At 48.4% G+C, this 24189-nt stretch overlaps 7 protein-coding genes across 7 annotated transcripts; 1 reads left to right on the top strand and 6 right to left on the bottom strand.

The window, feature by feature from the left end:
- Nucleotides 1–154: 154 nt before the first annotated feature.
- F5891DRAFT_1190742 (UBC-like protein) lies at nucleotides 155–1594 on the bottom strand (the record flags this gene model as incomplete). Its single annotated transcript, XM_041367353.1, has 8 exons — nucleotides 155–523; nucleotides 690–834; nucleotides 999–1027; nucleotides 1079–1153; nucleotides 1218–1310; nucleotides 1368–1381; nucleotides 1435–1516; nucleotides 1568–1594. 8 exons carry the CDS (start codon nucleotides 1592–1594, stop codon nucleotides 155–157), a joined length of 834 nt encoding a protein of 277 aa, XP_041224227.1.
- Nucleotides 1595–3998: 2404 nt separating this feature from the next.
- F5891DRAFT_1190741 (uncharacterized protein) lies at nucleotides 3999–6344 on the bottom strand (the record flags this gene model as incomplete). The annotated part of the gene is made up of 9 exons (XM_041367352.1): nucleotides 3999–4415; nucleotides 4465–4503; nucleotides 4553–4842; nucleotides 4893–5021; nucleotides 5069–5383; nucleotides 5434–5565; nucleotides 5630–6003; nucleotides 6059–6264; nucleotides 6318–6344. The coding sequence occupies 9 exons, from the start codon at nucleotides 6342–6344 to the stop codon at nucleotides 3999–4001; spliced, it is 1929 nt and encodes a 642-aa protein (XP_041224226.1).
- Nucleotides 6345–8591: 2247 nt separating this feature from the next.
- Nucleotides 8592–11509, bottom strand: F5891DRAFT_1043214 (uncharacterized protein). Its single transcript, XM_041362131.1, is given in 12 exon segments — nucleotides 8592–9094; nucleotides 9143–9181; nucleotides 9231–9520; nucleotides 9571–9702; nucleotides 9750–10064; nucleotides 10114–10245; nucleotides 10310–10440; nucleotides 10497–10679; nucleotides 10735–10940; nucleotides 10994–11229; nucleotides 11242–11283; nucleotides 11488–11509. The coding sequence occupies 10 exon segments, from the start codon at nucleotides 11018–11020 to the stop codon at nucleotides 8687–8689; spliced, it is 1863 nt and encodes a 620-aa protein (XP_041224225.1). The 5' UTR covers nucleotides 11021–11229; nucleotides 11242–11283; nucleotides 11488–11509; the 3' UTR covers nucleotides 8592–8686.
- A 3122-nt stretch (nucleotides 11510–14631) lies between these two features.
- On the bottom strand, nucleotides 14632–16955 carry F5891DRAFT_955285 (Rho family DH domain-containing guanine nucleotide exchange factor; the record flags this gene model as incomplete). Its single annotated transcript, XM_041375312.1, has 6 exons — nucleotides 14632–14736; nucleotides 14851–14926; nucleotides 15110–15369; nucleotides 15586–16025; nucleotides 16072–16564; nucleotides 16617–16955. Coding segments are annotated over 6 exons (1713 nt in total), but the record flags the coding sequence as incomplete, so codon positions are not given.
- Nucleotides 16956–17603: 648 nt separating this feature from the next.
- Nucleotides 17604–18622, top strand: F5891DRAFT_981793 (glycoside hydrolase family 12 protein; the record flags this gene model as incomplete). Its single annotated transcript, XM_041377154.1, has 5 exons — nucleotides 17604–17951; nucleotides 18006–18214; nucleotides 18273–18375; nucleotides 18438–18532; nucleotides 18589–18622. The coding sequence occupies 5 exons, from the start codon at nucleotides 17604–17606 to the stop codon at nucleotides 18620–18622; spliced, it is 789 nt and encodes a 262-aa protein (XP_041224223.1).
- Nucleotides 18623–19120: 498 nt separating this feature from the next.
- On the bottom strand, nucleotides 19121–20276 carry F5891DRAFT_1043187 (uncharacterized protein). The gene is made up of 3 exons (XM_041362130.1): nucleotides 20258–20276; nucleotides 19936–20196; nucleotides 19121–19879 (listed from the first exon to the last, which is right to left on the bottom strand). The coding sequence occupies exons 2-3, from the start codon at nucleotides 20013–20015 to the stop codon at nucleotides 19195–19197; spliced, it is 765 nt and encodes a 254-aa protein (XP_041224222.1). The 5' UTR covers nucleotides 20016–20196; nucleotides 20258–20276; the 3' UTR covers nucleotides 19121–19194.
- A 794-nt stretch (nucleotides 20277–21070) lies between these two features.
- On the bottom strand, nucleotides 21071–22374 carry F5891DRAFT_1043180 (uncharacterized protein). Its single transcript, XM_041362129.1, has 3 exons — nucleotides 21614–22374; nucleotides 21438–21560; nucleotides 21071–21385 (listed from the first exon to the last, which is right to left on the bottom strand). Exons 1-3 carry the CDS (start codon nucleotides 21873–21875, stop codon nucleotides 21216–21218), a joined length of 555 nt encoding a protein of 184 aa, XP_041224221.1. The 5' UTR covers nucleotides 21876–22374; the 3' UTR covers nucleotides 21071–21215.
- Nucleotides 22375–24189: the final 1815 nt, after the last annotated feature.

The raw sequence follows: 24189 nt of genomic DNA, 5'->3' as shown, positions 1-24189 counted from the left end.
ATGAAGAAATTTGAAAACACAAAACCGTGATAACTAAGTATGTATCCTCCATACATACATGATACAATTGGTCCATATCTTTATTGTTATCCAATCATGAAAAAAATGAGAAGAGAAAAAAATATGGCACAGGGTAGTCCCAGTCCTTGATATGTCAAGGGCTCGATGACAGCCGTGACACAATGACGGCGAAAGCGATCAGCACACCCCATCTCCATTTCTCCCACAAGACCTGGCGCAGCTGCCCTGTCCACCCTTGCGGTGTCGTAGTCGGCTTGTTTGTAGATGCCAAGCTACTAGTATTTACGACATCGCTTGCGTGCGACGTCGTCGTGGCAGCGGGAGCCTGTGCTGCTGGTCGTCTATCACACACCTGCAGCTGGTGCGTCGCTGTGGTAGATCTCGAGATAGAAGGAGAAAACGGACTAGGGCTTGTAGGTGAAGTGGGTGTGGCTGCCGTATCTGGTTTCCCTCTCTCCTGCTCGCCCATGTTTGGTAGATCTCGGGGAGTATCCGTACAGTACTGCGGAAAGCGTGGCATTAATCAGTAAACCAGGCACAAGTTGACACCGGTAAAAACAAGTACGCTCAGGAGCTTGGGTATGACACCCTGATCCGAATGAAACGGAACTCCTACCCCTCTCGGGCTTCTCGTATCGTGGAGAATAAATTCAACATATGGCACTCACGTCTGGGAAGGCTTCTCTAAATCTTGGCTGTGTCAAATTATGAGAGTGACTGCGAGCAGCATAGGCTCGCTTGTGACCGTCTGAGGATGTCACCGAGCCAGTGGTCATCTCGTCGGAGAGCATGAAGGACAGTAATCCTGTGAGTCTAAATGTATCTTGATGAGTAAGCGCTTAGGCAGGTATGGCGGGGAAGTCGGTGAACAGAAAAGACAACGATCGTAAGCATCAAATACCACTCTATCAATCAATTATGTCGGGGTCCGGACAAGAAAAAGAAACCGGGTCGTTAAAATCAAGTGAGGCACTCACATCGTGGCGACACTCCAGGCGGGATTCCACTAATAATGACTCAGTGATGATGACCTTCAGGATGGTTGAACAGGACGCACAGTACCAGGATGGAAATCAGACATGGAGAAACAAATCTTCTTGTCAGGTTGGAATCGACCGGAAGGAGTAAACATCTGTTGCATCATATTGGTCATAAGTCGTCGGAGATAACGATGATGAGAGTCAAGAGGAGCACACCTTGATACCCGGTGGCTTGAAGGGATATTCTGCGGGGAAAATGAGTACACCGTGATACTCGCCGCCAGCAAAAGGCGAATCAGGAGGTCCGCGCTGTATAACAGAAGTTGTTGAACAATAGTAATGGTGCTGTCTGCTCAAAGAACGCACGATAAGGTAATTCCCTGGATGTAATGCTTCAAAAGCATGCTTCTGCATGGAAGATATTGAAACTTACAAGTCAAAATGTTCTTTTCGTCCGGTGTTGCCCAAACAAACGGCGGCGGCTCTTTCTGCATGCTCACATACTCCTTAGCGAGCTGAATTTTGACCTATCAGCGACATCTTCAGAGTTAAATGTGTGTTCTTACACGTTTGTGGGCTGCTTTGCTTGCCATGATTGCGGGGTCGATGGGGGCTGTGGAGAGTGGAGGAGTCGTGGATGAGAGTGCGGGCGACTTGATGCTAGCCAAACCACCTGGTACATGCAACAAATAAGTGCAAATAGCTCAAACAATTTCTCCCTTGCCATGGCGGCCAAGGTTCCACGCTTCCTTTGGGAGACTGACTGGTTTTTGTAATTCACATGTATTGTATACCATCGTGCCAGCTGGCATGCTTGGACATTAACAGGTTTATGGTACTTATTCCCGACTTTTGTGCGGGTATAGGAAATAATGCGAGCTCAGTACGTGGCCGTGTTAACGTTCTTAGACCCATATTTGTGCCTGGCGACCCCGTGGCGTGCATGACACTCGCAGGAGCCATGGAAATGCCACGGTCGTCATTAATTCGTCACTAGCTCATCACGGTTTTGACGGTGCAGAGGTTTCTATAGTACGTCGGTACTCAGATGCTACGCTTGTGAAGCGACTTCAAGTCCTGACAGATCTCCGTCAAGAGTACTATCTCAGCCAGTGACATCTTTTCACTATCGAACTATCATTCTTCAACAAGTTCTCCACTCCTATCTGTGGCCGATGTTTTGTACAGCCTGACACGCCGCCATGCTCGGACGTCCCCTGGCCAACTCGTGAAACACAAGCCTGGCATACTACTTGTCGAATATAACTTAGCTGCCGCATCGTTATGGACGTTGAGCTCGCACGAGGCAGTTTCGCTAGTAGGCTTATTGCAGCTTCACAACATGACATTTCTACAGAACTCGATCTTTACACCTAGCCTTCATCTCCATTGCTACATAAAGTAATTCCGAACAAACACCGCTCAATTGATGCATTGCGGAGGTGCTTAGCACTTGCATTCTCCCGCCTTGCAGGAGCACCTGGATATTCTAAATCAGACACCGTGCACAAGAACAAAAGACAGCGTCACTCACGAGCTACCGCACGAACAGGTCGACGACGAGTCGTGGTAAGAAACAGGGACTTCAGTGACCTGTGAAGGAGTATTAGACGAGGAAATGCTTGCAAGAAGTCGTGCGTACAGTGAACATATTGGATGGATTGATGCTGATGCTGGTTGTTGTCAAAAGTCGTCTGGGCTTGTGCTGAATTATGAACAACGCAAGGGGGATCCTTTATACCTCCAGTGTGTATGGCCTTGTTGGCAAGTTCTTAATCAAGTTGAAGATGTTCCATTCGGTTCGCTGTCCTTCCGGAGTAGATGATCATTGATCGACCTACCACTGCCTACTGTCATCCATCTAATCGCGCAACTAACCGCACTGATCCGATGACCATCCATCAAATGCCTCAGAAGCCATTCTTCAAAAATACCCATGATCATGCAACGAACTGATGACATGGAATGCAAGGTCCGGGTACCAAAGAAGGACCAGGAAGAATTCGGGCCATTCTGACAATTCGGATTCTTCCGCACCCTTGCTGTCATGGATCCTGGTGCCAGACTGTCAATTTCAAAACACTATAATCGCACATTGTGCCGATCAATCAAATACCTCAGGAGCCGCTCTTATGTTCTCCCGTTATGTTCCCCCGAGAGTAGAGCGGCTCAGTGCATGATGTATTTTTACACGCTAGGAGCTCGAGGGTCCGACCAGTCTTTATGATCCTTATCGTGAGTTCATGCTTTACAAGGATTGCCCTATTCACGTGACTGGGCCTGGGAGTTGTCCAGTTGTCGCCGCTACCGCAATTGGTTGATGAACAGAACGGACCAAACGGCAAGGGTGGACAACAACAGACCCTTTTTCCGAGATAGTACTAACCCATCCAACAAAGATCTCTATGTATATAAGCAGAATCGCCATCGAGCGCGCGTCACAGAACGTTAAATCGGAGCAGGGAACGTGACCACATGATAATGCGATGTGATCGATATCGATCCTCATGGGTTAGGGTACCGCGTTCTGAGTTTCAGTTTCCTCGTTAAGGCTGCAAGGATACCTGCAGGGCAAAGTTCATCTAACTTTGAATCAACTTTCGCTGCGGGCCCCATGATGCATGATGCCTCGTGCAGACCACACAGATCAAAATGACTGTAAAATTACTTACCCGAGAGTCGAGATAGTGAAAGACGCAAATGAATGACAAATTCACTCACTCTCAGGGTCGTGTCAAGTGCTACTATTCACTCAAAGCACCGGCGGTACGAACAGTCGTGTGGTACTTACTATATGTGACAACTTCCTAGGAAGCACTAGACCCAAGAGGGAGAGTTACTTTCAAAGCGTTTAGATTAGAACAGACTCGTGATTTCGACCCCGGGTACTACCCCATCTCGGCCGACGGTGGGAGTATGAAATACATTTGTATTAATTGAATGAGGACTACGATCACCGTGTCATTATCAGGTGTGACAGATCCAGTAACTCGATTACTATACAACGTTAAGGGGTCGGGAATCCGGAGGAGCCACAGTGACCAGTCTCTTGCTCATTCTCCTCCCCTTGTCAGGTACATCTTCAAAGCGAATAACGACGTCCTCGCTATGATTTTCTTCCTCATCATCCCCGTCATGAAACTGTGGTCCAAGTCTTCCGCCAGATGCCGCAATGATCAGATCAATGGGATCAGAAAAGTCGAAAGATCGATCGGAGGCAGTGATCTTTTCTTGGACGAGGCTGTACCCAGCAGCCAATACGGTGGCGAGCCAGATCAGGGTGATTACCACGAGCAGCAAGATGAACGTTCGGGCTTGGCTTCGCCAGCCGTACGTCTCGATATACATCGTGCCGCTCGTCGACCTTGCCATATTCGACGGAACTCCCGAAGCAGAGTATCCGGATCGAAGTTGCTAGATGCAGTTTTCAACAACATCCACGGAATGCATCAAGGTCACTTACAGTGGAGGAGAACTCCGCAATACCGCGCCAGTAATCCTCCTGCAAAGTAATCAGTCATGCTGATAGCAAAGGAAGGGGAGACACTCACCAATTCGCTGTACATCACTGATACATTGCTCGTATCGTACGCGGTCAAAAAGTCACCAATCGTATTCTTGGTTACGGTTTGGCTTAACGACGCTTGAAAATTCATCACAGTCGCGATGTACTGAGATAAAGGAAAATTCGAACTGCTTGTCGAACCAGAAGATTCGGCAATCCGATCGACAGATATGATGCCTCCATTATAAGTGACATTGACTGTGGTCAGGTAGGGAGTGACTTCGCAAACGATCGTTGGCAGGAAGTTGTACTTGTACAAGCCAGACATGAAGATATCTGCAAGCAGTTTACTCGCAAGATACCGAGGAATATAAGAAAAGCCGTACCAAACTTATATGGGTTGAATACCCTCGAGTTTGGGTTGGGACATACAACAGTGGGGAGAAGTCCCTCCGTTGCATTGTCTGCCTGACCGTTCGCGTTGCCAACGGTGAGGGAGGTTATTGAATTTATGTCTAAAGCTAATCAGCCGCAGACGAGTTCATGGCAGAGATGAACGCACTTCCTGAACAATTCGCAACGGCGACCCACGTGATGAACGTCATATTCGAGCCCTTAGGTCCTGGCGTCGAGGAAGGGGTGAGTGAAAAGGTATTCTGGCTGCGGTCGATCGGCTGACATGTAACATTTGCTGTGAGACCCTGCTGTGTAATACTATAGTTCTTCGAAATGCCTTGAGTGCCTGCATCGCGTCCGAGGTGTCCCCAGTCAAAACTGGTATTAACTGGTACTTGTCCACCAGTGAACGCCAGGCCGACAGCAGAACCCGGTGGGGTTGATGATCCAGAGTACTCCTGTATCGCGGGGAGAATTCCACCTTTCAAGTTTCAAAGTGAGGACGTCATCTTTAAGTGCCGAGGCACTCACCAGTCGACTGATGGTATGAAACTCCGTTGAAGCTGAACATACTACTCGTCTCCACACCTCGCTGAATGTCAACCGCAGCAATACCACTGAGGAGAGTCAAAACATTCAAGGCTTCAAAAGCAGGTGCTTGAACTGGAACGGTTCCTCTTCAGCACTCCAACTGTTGCTAGCCATTGAAATTGAAGCAGTTACATACCGGTGTTCGCATTTTCGTCATTAATGTCTGTACTCAACTGGTTTACAAAGGCAGCAGATCCTAAGTCTAGTTCCGTTCCGAAGATTCCCACAGGCCGTTCGATAAGGGTGGGTAGGAGGAAAGTGCTCCAACTGTACGAATCAGCGTCAGACATATCTCCGCTGGTTTGGTTCGTTGAGAATAGTGCAGACCTCGTGCTCAAAAATGTGACCATCGCATAAACTACCAAGGTGAGGAGCGACAGCTTGAGAAATCTCCGTCTCAATACCCAGATCGGCCTGCTCAGCGCTATGGCAGTGCGAAGCTTGAACAGTGTAATCGATGGCCCTGAGAGATGGTGCCGAAGGGCTTCCTTGAGGGCAAATCTGAAGAACCTGTACAATAACAGAAGGGTAGTATTTCGGACCGAATGTGTAAAGGAAGACGCACATCGAAGTGGTGATCGACAAGGCAGTTGCGATCAACGTAGCTATCAAGGTCAGGACGGTCGGATGCTCTATGATCCGATGAACGACATTATCAGGTAGTACGAGAACCCCCGAGTACAAAATTGCCCCGGTGAAGCCCCATGCAAAACCCATGATCACCGTCTGGCCGCAGATAGTGAGTATGAGCAGAGAAGTCGCACTCACGCGCTGCGAGAAAACCCAATCAACGAGGCCCCGGAGAATAATGGAGGTTGGCTCACGATTTGGACAAAGTCTGCAAAGTGCATTTTGAAGGTAAGAGTGGGGAATGGAGATGAGAAGCTCTGTTCCACATCTTAAATATTGCTGCAGGGCGCTATTAACTAGGTGTGTATCACGGCGGAAGGTGAGAAGCGAGCAAGCGAATTAGGTCTAAGTTCACCCTGCTGTCCCTCGTGTGAAGGGTGCTATTAAGAAACAACAAACCATCGGAGTTTCTTGCAGAATGGAAGAGTCAGTCACTGATGAGCCGGTTGGATTATGTTACAGAATGCTACAGAGCGCTCTGTAGCACTCCGTGGTGAATTACGTTTCCCTGATTCGGAGGCTGCTTACCACCTGATTGGCGCGCTAATACATGCCTCGCTGGTGTGCTGAACCCTGCAATCCATCATGAGATACCACAAACTTATTACCTAACAAGTTACTGCATAGCCTAGATTGGCGTAGCGCCATGCGTCCTAAGTACTTACCTCAGTATGCTAGAGTATGCCTCGCGCAAATCACGATGCAGCTGCGTCATGCTATTCTCGCCCTTCGTCCTCAGAGTAGCCTGCAGTGCAGAAAGCTTTTTGATATGGCTATTTGCATGGGCAGCTGTCAAGTAATATGTTCCACTGATGCCCAATGATATACTTACTGGGGATCCACTGGAGAGTAAACATTTAAATCGAGATTTACATAATGTTGTAATGAGTATGCTTGATAATCATTAGTAAAGGAGTTGAGTACAACACAACAAACGGACTCACCTGGTTGTCATTCATGATGGCGACAATTAATTGATGCTGATACCATGCGGACTTAAGATTTAAAAAGTCGTGATGTGCGTGCACCTAGACTCTAGATACATACCTGACATAAATGAAACTTACTTTAACTTACAGATACCGTGCCAAAGGGATTGAAAGCAAACGAGGCCGTCTATTCAAAGCTATCTGGATCTACAGATGCGCCTGAATGAGGGGCCGGCGTACTAGTTGATATCGCCGGTTAGATATGACTTGTGGCAGGAAGTGGAGGATGAAGCTTAAGGCAGGTGTCCTGATTGGTGTCTATGACTGAGTCATTCTAGTTGCCAATAATTACGGCTTCTATCGCAACTTGCGACTCCTAGTAACCTACGGCTCAACACAGTGAGTGTTCAGCCAGGCCAACGAGATCACGATCGACGGGATTCCACCCCCAGCCACCAATTTATTTTATTTCCTTTTATCGCTTCTATTTAATTGTGGAGCTGGACAAACAATCTTAGTATTGTTCGGGTGCGCCTGCAACTTTGGAACTTCAGGGCAACATCCTGCAACTTCTCACTACTAAGGCCTTCCTCGAACCTGGTGTTGTGCACCCGACCACGACATTTAACCTGCTGCCGCTGTCCTACCTCACTTCGACCTTCCAGACCTTGTGCCTCACGCAGCCACCTGCGATATCTCGTTCTTTCCTGGTTAGCATCCCGATTCTGCGCTCGTCATCTCATCGAGTCATTCTCCTCACCACCTACACATTTGGTCTATTGTATTGGATATATTATATATCATATAGTTACCATCAGGGGGAGTTTGTCGTGTATTCGTAAATGTACTAAGCCCTCTAGCTCTAGCGCTCAAAGTCTCCACGGCATTAATGTTGTTCAAATACTGATTTGGGTGCATTTCCGAAACTTAAGCTTGTCAGGTATATCCATAGAATGCCCATTTGAACTTTGTAGTAGACGCCAGTTGTTTATGTGCATTTGTGCAAAGTTTCGTTCTTAAGCTTAAGCTTGATCATCTAGCTACCGGCCCCAAAGTTCGAGATTCAAAACCCCTTCGCATCAGCTGAATTCCTCCCTGATTCGGCCTACTGCAAAGTGGGTTTATTTAGAGGAACTTCTCAACACCTCTTTTACAGTGTGTTGCATATGAGACGCTGGCGAAGCCGAGTTTTGAAAAAAACACGTACTGCAATTTCATGCAACACACGTGTTGTATAATGCATATGAGCTAAGGTTGCGACTACTTGAGGCTTAGCGGTATGATCATATCCCTTATCATATTGGTTCCCATAAGATCGAACTTAATATTTTCAGCCTTCCTGAAGCAGACCACCACTGTCGACTTCGAGTTTTGTTTCCAACTCCGAAGAAGTCTTTCATGATTCTCGAGCAGTAGATGCTCGACTTTCGGGCTCTGATAAGCACTCTCGTTCCAACGGTAGTGAGCAATATCCATGTGGAGACGACCTTTGGAAACCAAGGTGGGAAGCGTTGGACTGGCGCGGCTGGCACACGGTGGGAGTATGAAATACATTTGTATTAAGACTCATAGGACTACGATCACCGCGTCATTATAAGGCGTGACAGATCCAGTAACTCGATTACTATACAACGTTAAGGGGTCCCCGGAGGACCCACAGTGACCAGTCTCTTCTTGCTCATTCTCCTCCCCATCTTGTCAGTTACATCTTCAAAGCGAATGACGACGTCCTCGCTATGATGTTCTTCCTCATCATCCTCATCATGAAGCTGTGATCCAAGTCTTCCGCCAGATGCCGCAATGATGAGATCAACGGGATCAGAAAAGTCGAAAGATGGATCGGAGGCAGTAATCTTTTCTTGGACGAGGCTGTACCCAGCAGCCAATACGGTGGCGAGCCAGATCAGGGTGATTACCACGAGCAGCAAGATGAACGTTCGGGACCGGCTTCGCCAGCCGTACGTCTCAATATACATCGTGCCGCTCGTCGACCTTGCCATATTCGACGGAACTCCCGAAGCAGAGTATCCGGATCGAAGTTGCTAGATGCATTTTGAATAATGTCCACGGAATGCATCAAGGTCACTTACAGTGGAGGAGAACTCCGCAATACCGCGCCAGTAATCCTCCTGCAAAGTAATCAGTCATAGTGATGACAGAGGAAGGGGGAACACTCACCAGTTCGCTGTACATCACTGATACATTGCTCGTACCGTACGCGGTCAAAAAGTCACCAACCGTATTCTTAACCACGGCTTGGTTTGACGACGCTTGATAATTCATCACAGTCGCGATGTACTGAGATAAAGGAAAATTCGGACTGCTTGTCGAACCAGAAGATTCGGCAATCCGATCGACAGATATGATGCCTCCATTATAAGTGACGTTGACTGTGGTCAGGTAGGGAGTGACCTCGCATACGATCGTTGGCAGGAAGCTGTACTTGTACAAGCCAGACATGAAGATATCTGCAAGCAGTTTACTCGCAAGATACCGAGGAATATAAGAAAAGCCGTACCAAACTTATATGGGTTGAATGCTGTCGAGTTCTGTGGGCTAGGACATACAACAGTGGGGAGAAGTCCCTCCGTTGCATTGTCTGCCTGACCGTTCGCGTTGCCAACGGTGAAGGAGGTTATTGAATTTATGTCTAAAGCTAATCAGCCGCAGACGAGTTCATGGCAGAGATGAACGCACTTCCTGAACAATTCGCAACGGCGACCCACGTGATGAACGAGTTATCAAAGCCCGTAGCTCCTGGCACCGAGTATGGGGTGACTGAAAACCCATTCTGGCTGCGGTCGATCGGCTGACATGAAACATTTGCTGTGAGACCCTGCTGTGTAATACTATAGTTCTTCGAAATGCCTTGAGTGCCTGCATCGCGTCCGAGGTGTCCCCAGTTAAAACTGGTATTCACTGGTACTTGTCCTCCAGTGAACGCCAGGCCGACAGCAGAACCCGGCGGGGCTGATGATCCAGAGTACTCCTGTATCGCGGGAAGAATTCCACCTTTCAAGTTTTCAGTGAGGACGTCATCTTTAAGTGCCGAGGCACTCACCAGTCGACTGATTGTATGAAACTCCGTTGAAGCTGAACATACTACTCGTCTCCACACCTCCCTGGATGTCAACCGCAGCAATACCACTGAGGAGAGTCAAGACATTCAAGATTTCATAAGCAGGTGCTTGAACTGGAACGGCACCTCTTCAGCACCCCAACTGTTGCTAGCCATTGGAATTGAAGCGGTTACATACCGGTGTTCGCATTTTCGACATTGAGGTCTGTACTCAACTGGTTTACAAAGGCAGCAGATCCTAAGTCAAGTTCCGTTCCGAAGGTTACCACAGGCCATTCGACAAGTGTGGGTAGGAGCAAAGTGCTCCAACTGTATAAACCAGCGTCAGATATATCTCTGCTGGGTTCATTAAGAATAGCGCAGACCTCGTATTCAGAAATGTGACCATCGCATAAACTACCAACGTGAGGAGCGATAGCTTGAGAAATTTCCGTCGCAATACCCAAGTCGGCCTGCTCAGCGCTATGGCAGTGCGAAGCTTGAACAGTGTAATCGATGGCCCTGAGAGATGGTGCCGAAGGGCTTCTTTGAGAGCAAATGTGAAGAACCTGTACAATAACAGAAGGGTAGTATTTCGGACCGGATGTGTAAAGGAAGACGCACATTGAAGTAGTGATCGACAAGGCAGTTGCGATCAACGTGACTATCAAGGTCAGCACGGTCGGATGCTCTTCGATCAGACGAACTACATTATCAGGTAGTGCGAGAACCCCTGTGTACAAGATTGCTCCGGCGAAGCCCCATGCAAAGCCCAAGATCACAGTCTGGCCGAAGATAGTGAAGAGGAGCAGAGAAGTCGCACTCAGGCGCTACAAGAAGACCCAATCAACAAGGCCCTGGAGAGTAATCAAGGTTGGCTCACAATTTGGACAAAGTCTGCGAAGTGCATCTTGAAGGTAGGAGCGGGGAACGGAGATGAGAACCTCTGTCCGACATCTTAAATATTGCTGCAGGGCGCTATTAACTAGGTGTGTATCACGGCGGAAGGCGAGAAGCGAGCAAGCGAATTAGGTCTAGGTTCCCCCTGCTGTCACCACCTGTGTGAGGGGCGCTATTAAGAAGCAACGAACCATCGGAGTTCCTTGCAAAATGGAAGAGGCTGCTTACCACCTGATTGGCGCGCTAATACATGCCCCGCGGGTGTGCTGGACCCTGCAATCCATCATGAGATACCACAAACTTATTACCTTTGAGACAATTGTGGTACATATGCTGAAAAGCCAAGAGGACACGATATCCCGGAAAGTTCAAGCAGCTTAATCGGATATGAAAGAGAATAAACGTAAAGATGGGACTCCGTCAACAAGTTACTGCATAGCCTAGATTGGCGTAGCGCCAGGCGTCCCAAGTACTTACCTCAGTATGCTACAGTATGCCTCGCGCGAATCACGATGCAGCTGTGTTGTTCTATTCTCGCCCTTCGTCTAGTACTGAGGAGTCTGAGCAGCTGCACTGCAGAAAGCTCCTTGATGTGGCTGTTTGCATGGGCAGTTGTAAAGTCATGTGTCCTGCTAGTGCCCAATATAATATTGGGACGTACTTACTAGGAATCCGCTGAGGAGTAAAACATTCAAATCGAGTGTTTGTGATGAGTGTGACTCGGTTTAAACTTCAGCCAGGCTGGCCAGTTAACGGCAGTGATCACGATCGACGAATATTAAAATATTAATAGCCAGTACCCCAGCCACCCCATTCTGATATTTATTACATTTCCTCTTATTGCTTCTATTTACTTGTGGAGCTGGACAAACAACACTAGGGTCGCGCCTGCGACTGCGGAATCATACCTTTTACATCAATCTCTCCAGGTTTAAGCATTGGCAGATTTGTCTGGGGGGCCATTGGATTCACATGCTTGGCCCTGCTCCTGATAGCATGTATCAATTTCTCGTGAGTCTTCCCTGAAACCATCAGGCGGAGTTTGTCATGTATTCGTAAATGTACTAAGCCCTTTAGCTTGATTGACGCTAGCGCTCAACGTCTGCAACGGCAATATTGTTCAACGTTCAACTACCGATTTGGGTGCATTTCAAAACCTGTCAGGTATGTCCGCAGAATGCCCACCTGAAATTTGCAGTAGAGTTTATGTGCATTTCTGCCAAGTCTAATTCTTGATAGCTACCGACCCCGAAGTTCGAGATTCAAACTCCCATCTCCCTGCTGCAAAGTGGGTTTGTCTGGAGAAACCTTTTTTATTCAAAAAATCGCATTCAACTTGTATAATGCACATGAGCTGAGGTTGCGAGTACTTGAGCCTTGAGGTCCATGTACGTGACCATACTGGTTACCATAAAATCAAACTCAAGATTCCAGCCTTCCTGACGCAGACCACCACTGTCGACTTTTGAGGTTTCCAACTCCGAAGAAGGCTTTATGATTCTTGCGGAGTAGATGCTCAGCTTTCGGGCTCTGATGAGCGCTTTCAACGTTCCAACGGTAGTGAGTAATATCCATGTGGAGACGATCTTTGGTAACCAAGGCGGGAAGCGTATTAGCACTCTAACTCAATATGTACGATCACGAAAAACCACCATGTGGGCCTGGGGACCGTCAACGTTCCATCGGAAATCTGCGCTTTACTGTTACTCCTGTGCCCGCGTTCAGCACTAGTAAACGTCGAGTATTTCCTGGATCGCATTTGTTCAATCTATCCGGGTTCTTTGCCACTCCTTTGAAATTTTTGCAGTCTGGCAAAGGCTCGCAATTGGTAGGTTCCGAACAAAGCGTGTCCTCTGTCTTGAACCTAGACTTAGGCTTTCAAGGAACCGAACGAATACAGGCCTGATGACCCACCTGACCCATCACTCATTTACCAGCCTCAGAAGATCACTGTCTTCTGCAACCTCAGTTTTAAGCCCAGCACCTCGTTGATTTTACGTGATAATGTGTCATATCTCACAGCGAAGTGTCGCAGTTCCGTTCCGCTGTGCACTATCATGATCCAGTGAGATCGTATACCGGGTGTTCACGTTCTGCCTATGAGCTTCCTGGCTCGGGGTCTGTCCATACTGATATTGTTTGATCGTGAATAGCAGGTATTACAGAGTGGAATTACAATGAGCTCCTTTCATATCAGCAGAATGACATGCCTTTTTACAAAAGTTGTTTATTGTCCACAATCCTCAATGCACAAAATAATTCCGAGCAAAATGTATGTAATGTATAGTATGTGAATCCAAGCCAAATGCGTTCAATGCCAAAAGATTACAGATGCGTATGTCCTTGATCAACCATCCCCTTTGCCAGTTCGTCGCGCCTTCCCTTTCCTCTCAACACATCCATCAATGCCCTCGCCGCAGAGCTCTCTTTACTACCCTTCCCAACCTTATCCCCACGAGAAGGCGAACGTGCACTTCGATCATCCCGAGAAGACAACAAAGAAGAGCGAGTGCTCTCACTCCCGCTCTCCCTTTCTCCGTTCCTTACCCACGCCCGCGCACCAAGCACGAGCGAAACTCGCTTCCCCCACCCACCATGCAAATTCCCACCAGGAGCGGAGCGCGCTAGGACAGGCACCGTCTGCACCGCTACTGCAGGCAACGAGAATCGTTTCTTCTTCCTGGTAGTATCTTCCTTCTTTTTGTGAACATATCCGGGTGTGGGCTCGTGTTCGCGAGGTTGTTTTGGTTGTACTCCGTCGTGAACCTCTTCTTCTTGATGCCTGTCGTGTATCTCCCCTCCCCTACCGTGCACATTCACTCCCTCGTAGACAGCATGCACTTCTTCATGGTACACCCGGTCATCAATCCTTGACGCTCGCTCCTCAGCCACGGCACCCAAAGAAGTTGCCACAGAACTACCCACGCTCCCACCCCTCGCATGAACCTCGAAGTCATCCAATATATCGTGGTAGCTCCGTGGGCGCGGGCGCGTGGAGGGGCGGATGCGGATGGGGCGGGATATAGGAGCGCGGAGGGTTGGTGCGGTTTCTTGGTATCGAGATTCTTGATCTAAAGTGGTGGCAGCGTAACAGTCCCGTGCCGATGGATCACGCACGCGCATAGTGGGCACGTCTGGATCTTCGTCTTCATATATGTCGTCTTGAGCCGTAAATCGGGAGGAAGAAGGAGAGAGCGTGGTAGGAGAGAGCGAGGGAGAATCGCCATCACCTAATAAGATCCGCGGGAGATGACGGGTAGGACTAGGTGTGAACGCGCGCTTGCTTGGATTTGTGCTGAGCTCGCGTTTGGACGGTCTTGGGCTCGCGTTTTTACCAGATGGATGACCAGCATGACCGGCATTCATACCAACATTTCCCTCCATCTCTCGCTTACTCGCACTAGAACTCAATCTCGTCCTCGACGGACTCGCACCCGACACAATTCGACCCCTACTAGGGCTCAACGTCATCGCCATCAACGCGTGAGCACCACTACTCCCTTCAGTGGGTATAGGCGTAGAGAGCCAGGCTGGGATACCGTGGAGGGTTGGGGAGTGGTGTGTAGACGGATTTGCTGATAAAGTAGATGGAGTACTAGAACCACCGGTGATGGACTGGATTGGAGGAAAGGCAGCTTCGTAGCACTCGTTGCATGCACGTGCAGGTTTCGCTTTGGTGTTTTTGCCAGAAGGGGATTGGGAGGATGGGTCGGTGATGTAGAATGTCTGAGTTTAGGAGTGTTAGTTTGCGGTGTGGAAAACCAAAGGATCAACTGTAGCGAAAAAGCAAACGAACGACAGGGAACAGCGAAACACAGCTGAATAAAACACAAGACTTACCCGTCCAGAACAGTCAGCACACACAACCCTTCCACAAAGCCTACAATGATGTCGTCTTCTCCACATCCCTTCACCACTCCCAGGTCTTCCTTCTCCCCCACCACTCCCACCTTCCTGTGCATTTCCCTCGCTGTTCTCACCCACGCCTTCTTCGTCCGTGCCCTTATCTTCTTGACCTTGACTCACACTCCTCCCCCACTCAAACGAGGTAAACGACGGCAAAGAGAAAGACACAGACATCGATAGAGGTACCGTGAACCTCACAAGCCCAAACGGGCGTGCACACCGCATGCATGCGTCTGTCTTTGCGTCTGGGACCCAGACTGGTGGTAGGAAGGGCAAGGGTGCACGTTGAGGTCGGGCGGAAAGAGGGAGCCCTTCTACGTGTGTTGGAGTTGTTATATTCGGTGCTTGTTGAGATGCTAAATCGGGGAGATTTGGCTGTCGAGTGTCTAAAGTAGGCACTTCGTATTCTTGGATCTGAGATACACGTTCATCCCTCTCCTCAGGTTCGTATGCCTCCGCCCACAACACCCCACGCATCCTAACACCCCGGAGCGCAATCGACGGATCACGCGCCAGGAGCGCAGATCGAGCCTGGCGTAAAAGATGGAGAAAGGTATGTAGAGAAGTATCGTTCGATGCCGAGGTTAAGGGAGCTGTACGACGAGTGGCTAATGCAGATTCCGAAGCAGAGGAAGAAAGACCCCTTGGTGATGGGGGTTGCGACGGGACCGCATATACCGCGAACGAGCCTCCAGGACTCAACACCTCCAGTCGGGGCGGGTGATGCGACGGATCGAGCACCGCCTCGATATCGACGAGGGAGAGATGATTTCTGTACGTGTATGTATGTCGCTCGTCGCTAGCGGTAGCATGTGCCGCGAGAGTGAACCAGTGGGAATCGCGCAGAGTGGACGGATCGAAGTCTAGCCATACCAATACGTCGTCGAATAGCAGAAATTCACATATGCGATCTCGCCTGCCTCTCCCTATCGTTGGGCCTTCTATGGCTACACCGCCAGAGTCTATCACGAGAGGGGCGCGGAAGATTAAGGTGCGGCCTGGCTGAACGAAGTGTAGTGTAGGCGGAAGGCCGAGGGTAGCGCGTTGCAATGCGAGGAGCGAGAGTGTATGTGCGTGCGCATGAAGAGATGTATTGAGAGATGATGTCACTGGTGGTTGTTCAATTTAGAGACACAGACGAATAAAGAAACTCACCTTTCTCAACAAGGGCAAGGACCTTTCCTAGTCTATCCCACTCTCCCTCTCCCTCCTTTTCTCTCCTTTCTACATTTATCAACTCCTTGAGCAATAAAACATACCTTGGGCACCTTTGTACGATGCTCAAAAGCCAATCCGTGAGTTTTAGCTGCCCGCAGCGTGGATCGCGCTCTTGTGTTCGTAGAAATAGGGCAAATGGCGCGGGTGGACGGGAAAGGAAGGATATAGAACTTGGGAATGCGGTTATAAATGGCGTGTAAAGAGAGAGATAAGGAAAATGCGAGAGAAGGAGTGCTGAAAGGGGCGGTGGGTTAGGATTTGGGACGTCAAAGTGAGACAGAGAGGGATGGAGCAGCGCAGTCAGGGCACTGAAAAATGCATGATGAAAGTTCCAAATGTCAATAAAATTTGAGAAAATGGTAGTCAATTCCGTGCGCGCAAGGAGCGGACGGGAACTGTCGAGCGACGCTATGATCGGCGTCAAGAAGTGCTACACAGGAAATCAGTTCATCTCATTCAAATCAAGGGCCATCAATACTCACATCATGCACGAGATCCAGTCCCTGCACATAACTTCTTTCTGTATCCCAAAACTCTCTTATTACCTTTGTTCGTTTTGCCTCTCGTGCTATATCTTCTGGTGCAGGTGTCCTGGATTGTTTGCGCTTAAGTGAACGACGTTTAGGGCGCCTAACGACTGGCTCCTCGGGCAGAGAATCGAATGATGCAAAACTGGCGACAGATTGACGGTGTTGGGCAGATAAGAGGCTCGAGCTCGGTACGCTTGGTAGTGAGATCCGTCGGAATGGAAGGTGAGTAATTGGGGCAGCTGGAAGATTAGTACTAGATTCAGTGCTTGGAAACAGAACTCTTGGTGTCATGGCCGTCGCATTGGAGAAGGAGCTGTGACCCAGGCTGGAATAGACTGCGACACACACGCCTTGGGGCAACAACCGCGCCCGTCCGTCCGCTATGAAATCACTGAAAGCTAAACTTGGTTCGTTCCCGCGGCTATATCTATCATTACTCCAATGTCCCCATTTGTAGGCCGCGGGACCGCAACTTGAAGACAGGTTATACTGTACCACTGGCACCAATCATAATGGTATCATCCATCTGTTCGGACAACGGTTGTTCAATTGCTTCCACGGAAACGGTAGCCAAGCACGGCTAAATCTGCGGGATTCACTCTGAACTTTGGGTGTACCATGTGCCTCAAAATCAAGTGCAAGTACTACTTCTTAATCATCGTTTATCAGATCATTCAGACATAACTGCAGGACTTGGACAAGTCTTGTGTCGCAGGCCACCTCGAGTCGATGCATGATCACATACGATCATCGGCCAGCGTACCGGTAATGCCAATGTAACGACAGAGACATGTACTCAAGTTGTCGGTTCGTGTCGTTATGTGCCACTTAGCGGGATAGAGGGATTGATGGTAGTCACCATTTGCTGGCGTCTTCAAACGTCCTATAAAGTATGTGACCTGCATGCTCTACTCTTACTCAACCCATTCCATTTTCAACATGTTTTTTTTCTCCTTCCTCCTCTTGTTAATTCCTCTCGTCTCCAGCACGTCTCGCCACAGTATGCACCGCATGCGCAAGGTGCATGCTAGAGCCGTCGACAGCACATTGCTCACCGGCAAATGGGACTCTGCTCAGGCGGGACAGTACTCGCTGTCCAATGATTTTTGGAACGAGCAAAATGCTAACTGGGGCTCCCAAGAATCTCAGATCACGTCATTCAGCGGTAGTACTATTGGCTGGACAACCACGTACACCTGGACTGGTGGATTCCAAGTCAAGACCTTCACCAATGTTCAGCTTAATACCGGCATCAATCAACAGCTGAGTGCTTTTTCCAGCATGCCCGTAAGTTTGTCGAAACCGCGGACCGCACAAGGCTGATTTTTTTTGACACCATAGACTAGCTGGCAGTGGACTCAGTCGACCGACGAAGTCCAAGCTGATGTAGCCTACGACCTGTTCACATCTTGGAGCCCTGGCGGCTCGGACGTAAACGAAATCATGATCTGGCTTGCAAACATCAACTCTGGACCAATCTCCTATAATTACGACGCCGAGGGCAACGCTGTTCCTATTGTGACCAACATCTCGTTGGAAGGTTACACCTGGTGAGGTTTGCATCTGCATAATTATCTGCACCGCATTGATTTTTTTGTTTGATCGCAGGAACTTGTACTCTGGATTCAACGGAGTCAACCAAGTTTACTCGTTTCTCCCGACCAGTGGTAACATCAGCTCGTTCAGTGGTGACATTTACTCATTCCTTTCGGTATGTCTCCCAGTCGTTGTATCTTTATGAGCGCGTGCGGACTGATTTTTTTCTGTCTTTAGTACCTGATTGACAATGAGGGCATGAGCTCATCACAGTATCTCACCACTGCTCAGGGAGGGACAGAGGTCACATTTGGAACAGCACAATTCACTACGTAAGTGATGCATATATTGGTGCTCTATGAAGGGACTGAATGTGTTTTGTTTTCAGGCAAGGTTACAGCTTGGCTATCAACCAAGATTAGTTGATGTGCCCATTGTACAGGTGTCGATGCACATGGTGCAAGGATATCTGTATCGCTAGTGTAAGAGCTTTGGCCTCTTTCACTCGGTACCTCATCAGAGATATGTTTTTATTCTTTCGACTTAATCACTCACATCGTGCTGTGCACGAGTGCTATCACAGTACCAGGTCTTGCAGACATACCCACTCTTTCGACTTGCCGTTTACTTAAGTAAATACCCCACTCGTTTCCTACCCGCTCACTTTGAAAGCCGGTTTCGGTATACAAAAAACACGGCATCTACATATATCTATTTGAAGTATCGTACAGCGCCAATTCCATTTTGAAGCCATATTGAACCCCTTCGTTCGCTTTGATAGCCATTTTCCGCGTACATTACCAATGTCATGTACAGCAACGGAATTTACCGTGTTACAAAATTCGCATAGGGGGACTAGGATGAAACCCAGAGCACCAGGCCCGAAGTCTATAGATCATTATTCCCATCCAAGCTCCCAAATTTGTTGAACCGCCGCAGCAGACCGATAATTGAAAGGAAGCTAAGAAACATTTGCTATCGACCGATAGGCTATTTATACTACAGCCATCCATTCCTCCAAGGCGGACATGTAACGTATCCATTTCCCATCATTCCAAGCCGAGATCTTAATCCAGGCTTCGTCCGGGCTGGTGTAGCGGAAAGTTAACAAAAGACCTCCTAGTATACAATCCGCCAGAGATAGATTCGATCCCGTAAATAATTCTCCTGTACCCCCAGCCTGCATAAATGTTGCAAGGAGGTCAAACGCATCCTCGATCTTCTTCCAATGTGCTTCGCGATCCTTGCCCCTGAGTTCTAAATCCTCGAGTCTCTTCCCAAACGCCGCTTCAGTGCGTTTACGGAAGTGGATGCGATCTTGTGGGGTCTTCTTGTCGTGCATGTGCATGACCATGACGGGTAGTAACTGTGCTGTTATGGAGTGCGCGACGTGATATTCGAAGAGAGCGTGGAGGGCGCGACTGGCGGGTGAGCAGAGTGCGTGGGAGGAATCAGGGTCTGGGTATATGCGCTCTAAATACTCGATTATGGGCGTCGAGTCCGAGAGAAGGGCAGGAGGAGATGTGGTGTTATCTATTAACGCAGGGAGCGTGTATTTCGGTGTTCCATCTGGTGATGTGCTCGTAGGCGGTATTCCGAGCGATTTGCACACAGATGCGATACTAGTCGTCTCAACCCATTTTGTGACATAGGTCAGTTTCTTGTAGTTCAGTGCGAGTCTGTGGAAGCGAAGATGAGGTAGCGGTGACAGGCGTTGAGTGTTATCAACACTGACCTGACTTTCCATGTGTTTGGTGAGAAAGGCACTGGGAGGGCAGTTGGGATGTCCAGGAATATGATGTTTGTTGTTGTCATCTGTAAGTTCTTGCGAGTTATTGACGTTCGCTGTTCGTGGCTAGCTATATATTGATCTAATGGGTGTAATCAGATAATGCTCTATGGCATCGCCCTATATAGAGCCCGTTACGGTGTTACTAAAATTACAACTTAACCGCCGGTTCTACTATAACAGATTAGCTCGAAACGGATCGCCCTGGTTGGTGTACCAAGAGTTGAGTCTGATCTGATCATTTTACTATCCTAGTTTTACTTTCCTGATTCCTCCATCTCAAGTCACAGCAATGTTATATGGCGGCGGCGGAGAGTCTTGGTATTGCGCAGGTAAGAAGGAAAGGAGGAAGATGGGTGGTTGCTAAGGCACGAGAATAAGCAGAGTTGGGTTTCAGGTTCCGGCGTGGCAAGGGAAGGAAGACAAGCGAAGAGAAAGGGGCCTTCCCATGGTTAGGCCCAGGGACAAGGATAAATCCGTCATCAGAAGGATTGGCCTGTGACCAGGTGCGTGTCAAGGGAGAAGACTCCAACCCCGAGGCACGCGAACTTGGCACGGCTGACAGATGCCGGGGAGGTATGTATTGGAAGACAAAAGAACAGGCAGAAGACGAGCAAAGGGCCAAAGACACGCAGAAACAAGCAAATGACCCAGAAGAGAGAGATGGAGGTCTGTGAGTCTTCAAGTCTCTTATGTAACTCTCTACGATTATCTAGCCGCTTTCAAGTCCGGTTCTTTCCGCTGCTTCTTCTTCTTCCGCCGCTGCAGATAATCAAGGACTTCGTTACTACTGTTCTTACAAAAAGCACAGACTCAGCTTTCCAGACCCATTCTTAACTTAGTCAAGGCTCGTGCATTCACGTTAAACTCGCACTCGTCACTGGGGCTTCGCTTCTCGGAAGATCCACAAATCCTTCGTGCAACTAGTCTCGAAATGTAAACCTTGCGTTAAAGTCTAAGAAGTACATCTATCAGAGCACCGTCTTATGTAACAGTTTCCGCGGTATATCATAAATATAGAAATTATCCCCAAGAAGCATAAAACTATGACGCCAGCGCCTCTGCGGATGCTTCCGGTGTTCTCGTGCCGGGTCAGTGCTTAAATAGCCGTATATAAACGCTGTATGATAATAGTATTTGCTGATGAGTCGTACTGAGCGGTACAGTGCACATTCTTGTCTATCAAGTCTACTGAGTAATGTAAGGAAAAGGAAAGATAGTGAGCATCAATGATTGGTAGGTGAACCATAGTAATTATGCACAGCATACATGTTTTGTCTGTCATAAGTGTTGTATGCGATGTTATTTGGCGATTGAGAAGGTAGCATATGTGGATGCATCGGCATCGTTTGTACGTCATGGTTCATTGACCAACTCTCAGCTGGAAATTGCGATGCTGGCTTGGTTATCAGCAACATCATCCAAGATTTGGTAGGCGACAAACTCACCTGACGGATAGAAAGTAGACTGTGGCGTAGAAGAGCCAGAGGGACAAGTAGGAACCAAAGCCGCAACATGTTCTGTGAGAAGAGACCGGTACTCTCTATCAAGATGCCTAATGATCCCAATAGCTACAACGAAGTTCAGTAAATTCTTCATTCCCGAGTTATTTAAACCTACGAACCTTTTAACAGAACATCATGTCTTGTGAGGGGACTCTCTTTGGTTATTTCTTGTATGATCTGTCGCAGTTGTTCAAAGTCTTCTGCCTCGGTTGAACGATAGAGTCGCTGTGAGAGCTTCTTGCGACTCTTGCTGAAGGTATGATTACCGCCATTGTCCATGGTAGACATGCTTGGCAGGGTAGGAGACGAAGCACTGCTCGGTACTGTGATTGATAGTCCCATACTTATACTATGCGGGGCATGACCATCCAGAGACGCCATCAACCTATTTTGGTTGCATACGGCATCTATCCCCCCCTAACCCGCACGGATTTGGGGTCACCGATCAACCGGTCAGCGGGGTGGTGGGCGTAATGTGGCCCAGAACCTATAGGAGCCCATTAGAAGTTCATTCGATAAATTTGATAACCTCACAGCCAGTCACTAGTCAGCTGATTGGCATGTACCAAGATTATTAGCATCACAGGCCAAAATTGGTCGATGAGCGCCAGTTGAATTGAAAATCGCACAGCCTTGGTGCAGGGTTCGAATTGTATCATTAGACGCGGAATGCCAGCGCTAGTCCAGGCACCGCCGACGATAGCATCACCGACCTGAGACGAACATGATCCTGAAAGCATCTCAACGATGGGCATTAGCATTGATCCACGTTCAAAGGAGAATTGAGAAAATCAGTATTCCGAGAGGAACAGACATACTTCGCTGGCACTAACTGAAACTACTTGATAGTGATTGCGCGGTCATGCAATATGATTTTTTCTGGTCCATGATGAGTGATTTTCCGCAGCAGAATCACAACTCACAGCATACAATGGCCCATGGGATCTACACAGTGAGAACCGAGGCATTGCCTTGTGCGCACATGCTGTATGGAATTCCGGTCGGGAGCGCGTATGGAGTGTCCGGTGCACTGCCACACAGCCCTCCCGCCAACTATGGCTTTAAAGCTCACCGGCAACCACGGTATACTGCACGCCGTCCATTTGGCAGTGCTTGAAGTAACTTCTGCTGCGCAGGAAGGCTGGTGCTTCTAGACATCCATACATATGAAGGCACTGCAAAACCGACATTGACCGCACTACAATAATGGAATTTACTGTGCACCACACAAACACCCGCACCGCACGGCGGCACCTGGCAAGGCCCGTTATCTACCAGGTACTCTCAGTCATGCGAATTTGAGGTGTAAAGACTGATGCACCACATTTGTGATAGCAGGTGAAGCGGTGATACTATCGGTCTAACGCATAAAGAATCACTGTCGTTTGAAGTAGAGGCCGATAGGGCAATGGAAACCTAACAATGTATTGAGACCCAGCCGTTCATGACTGAATGCAGCTCACTGATTTCGCGGGAACCTAAGACTTTGCGGTTGCTAAACTGTACCATACCTGTTATTAATGACATTAGATCAGTATATTGTTTATTTACGCATTCGGCGTGCGCACCGCATGTCTTCGGTATATTGTGACTGAACACTATTTTTCTCACAAACAAGCTTGCATGCTCAAGTTATCCGCGCTACTCTGATTATTCCATTTGAATTCCGTGACTTCTGGCTCTAACTAGTAAGCGTCTGTGCTACTGGTGTAGGCTGAAAACATGAACATGAAAATTGGCGTACCTCAGCCTGCCTGATATTTCGGAAGTAACAAAAAAAAACAGGCCTGCCAATGGAATGCTAGCAGGTGGGACTAGTCGCTAGTGCTACAGCGAATCATCTTCACTCCCTAAGACATTTTGTGGGCGACTGGCACGATAATTCTGAATACGCCGGTAATGGTTCAGTTTGGGAGCATGTTGCAACTGGTAGCTGGGATCCTGGATAGTGGCTTTCGTCTCGGATTTTTCTTTCCAGTCGGACGTGTTCCTTGCTTAGGCGGCAGAGCAAACCAAATCGAGCTCATTTTGACGGAAAACACGTGAAGTCATTGACGACCAGCTACCGTTCTACCATTGAGTCTTGCGTGATCACGACTAGCCATGGTACTATGTCGTCCATCGCCATTTCTAAACACAGTGGTGGGTCCCGGAACTCGGAGTTGGGTGTGAAAACGGGTGATTCTGGGTGACCACTGATGATCCCGACCCTAACACTTTAAAGTCCTCCTCCCACTAGGACTAGCTGCTAGGGCAGAAATCTGCAGGAACAAGGAACATAACTCAATAAGCTACGTGGACATTGGAAATGAAATTTGTGACTAGTTGTTGCATCACAATCCTGTCACAACCATTTTAAACTTCGCGCCGCCATATCTGTCGTCAACCCAAAACTTTGGTGTTCCTAGGTGTTTCTGTGGCTAGGTTATCTCACCAGCAAACAGGAGTCCCGCAACAGCAGCGCATTGCCAGCCCAATCGATGGACAGTCGCGAGTAGTTGCCAGTCGGCAAAAGAATTGGCTACTAGGGAACGATGGGCAAGCACATTAAATGTCAGGCAATATCTGAACTACAGGGGGTATGGCAGTCACCCCACTATCTATAAGGGTAAGCTCCCTCCAAGCTAGCATAACTACTAGCTTGAAATTTGAATATCTGCAGTGTATCTAGTAGCCATTTAAACACACTTGCACA

This window comes from Suillus fuscotomentosus (genome assembly GCF_016647785.1).
Source record: "Suillus fuscotomentosus strain FC203 chromosome Unknown F5891scaffold_38, whole genome shotgun sequence".
Classification (NCBI taxonomy): domain Eukaryota; kingdom Fungi; phylum Basidiomycota; class Agaricomycetes; order Boletales; family Suillaceae; genus Suillus; species Suillus fuscotomentosus.
Note: the sequence above shows the minus strand (reverse complement) of the source record. Positions and strands in the feature narration are given on the sequence as shown.

What these genes read in the sequence shown, in the direction of transcription:
- F5891DRAFT_1043214 (XM_041362131.1), bottom strand. Translation starts at nt 11,020, where the DNA reads ATGCACTTCGCAGACTTTGTCCAAATT. An exon ending in CAGTGATGTACAGCGAACTG is followed by an intron (nt 9,182 to 9,230) that starts GTGAGTGTTCCC and finishes ATTACTTTGCAG; the next exon opens with GAGGATTACTGGCGCGGTAT. An exon ending in TTGCGGAGTTCTCCTCCACT is followed by an intron (nt 9,095 to 9,142) that starts GTAAGTGACCTT and finishes AAATGCATCTAG; the next exon opens with CAACTTCGATCCGGATACTC.
- F5891DRAFT_1043187 (XM_041362130.1), bottom strand. Translation starts at nt 20,015, where the DNA reads ATGACAACAACAAACATCATATTCCTGGACATCCCAACTGCCCTCCCA. An exon ending in CCAAACACATGGAAAGTCAG is followed by an intron (nt 19,880 to 19,935) that starts GTCAGTGTTGAT and finishes TCGCTTCCACAG; the next exon opens with ACTCGCACTGAACTACAAGA.
- F5891DRAFT_1043180 (XM_041362129.1), bottom strand. Translation starts at nt 21,875, where the DNA reads ATGGCGTCTCTGGATGGTCATGCCCCGCATAGTATAAGTATGGGACTA. An exon ending in ACATGATGTTCTGTTAAAAG is followed by an intron (nt 21,561 to 21,613) that starts GTTCGTAGGTTT and finishes ACTTCGTTGTAG; the next exon opens with CTATTGGGATCATTAGGCAT. An exon ending in GTCTACTTTCTATCCGTCAG is followed by an intron (nt 21,386 to 21,437) that starts GTGAGTTTGTCG and finishes TAACCAAGCCAG; the next exon opens with CATCGCAATTTCCAGCTGAG.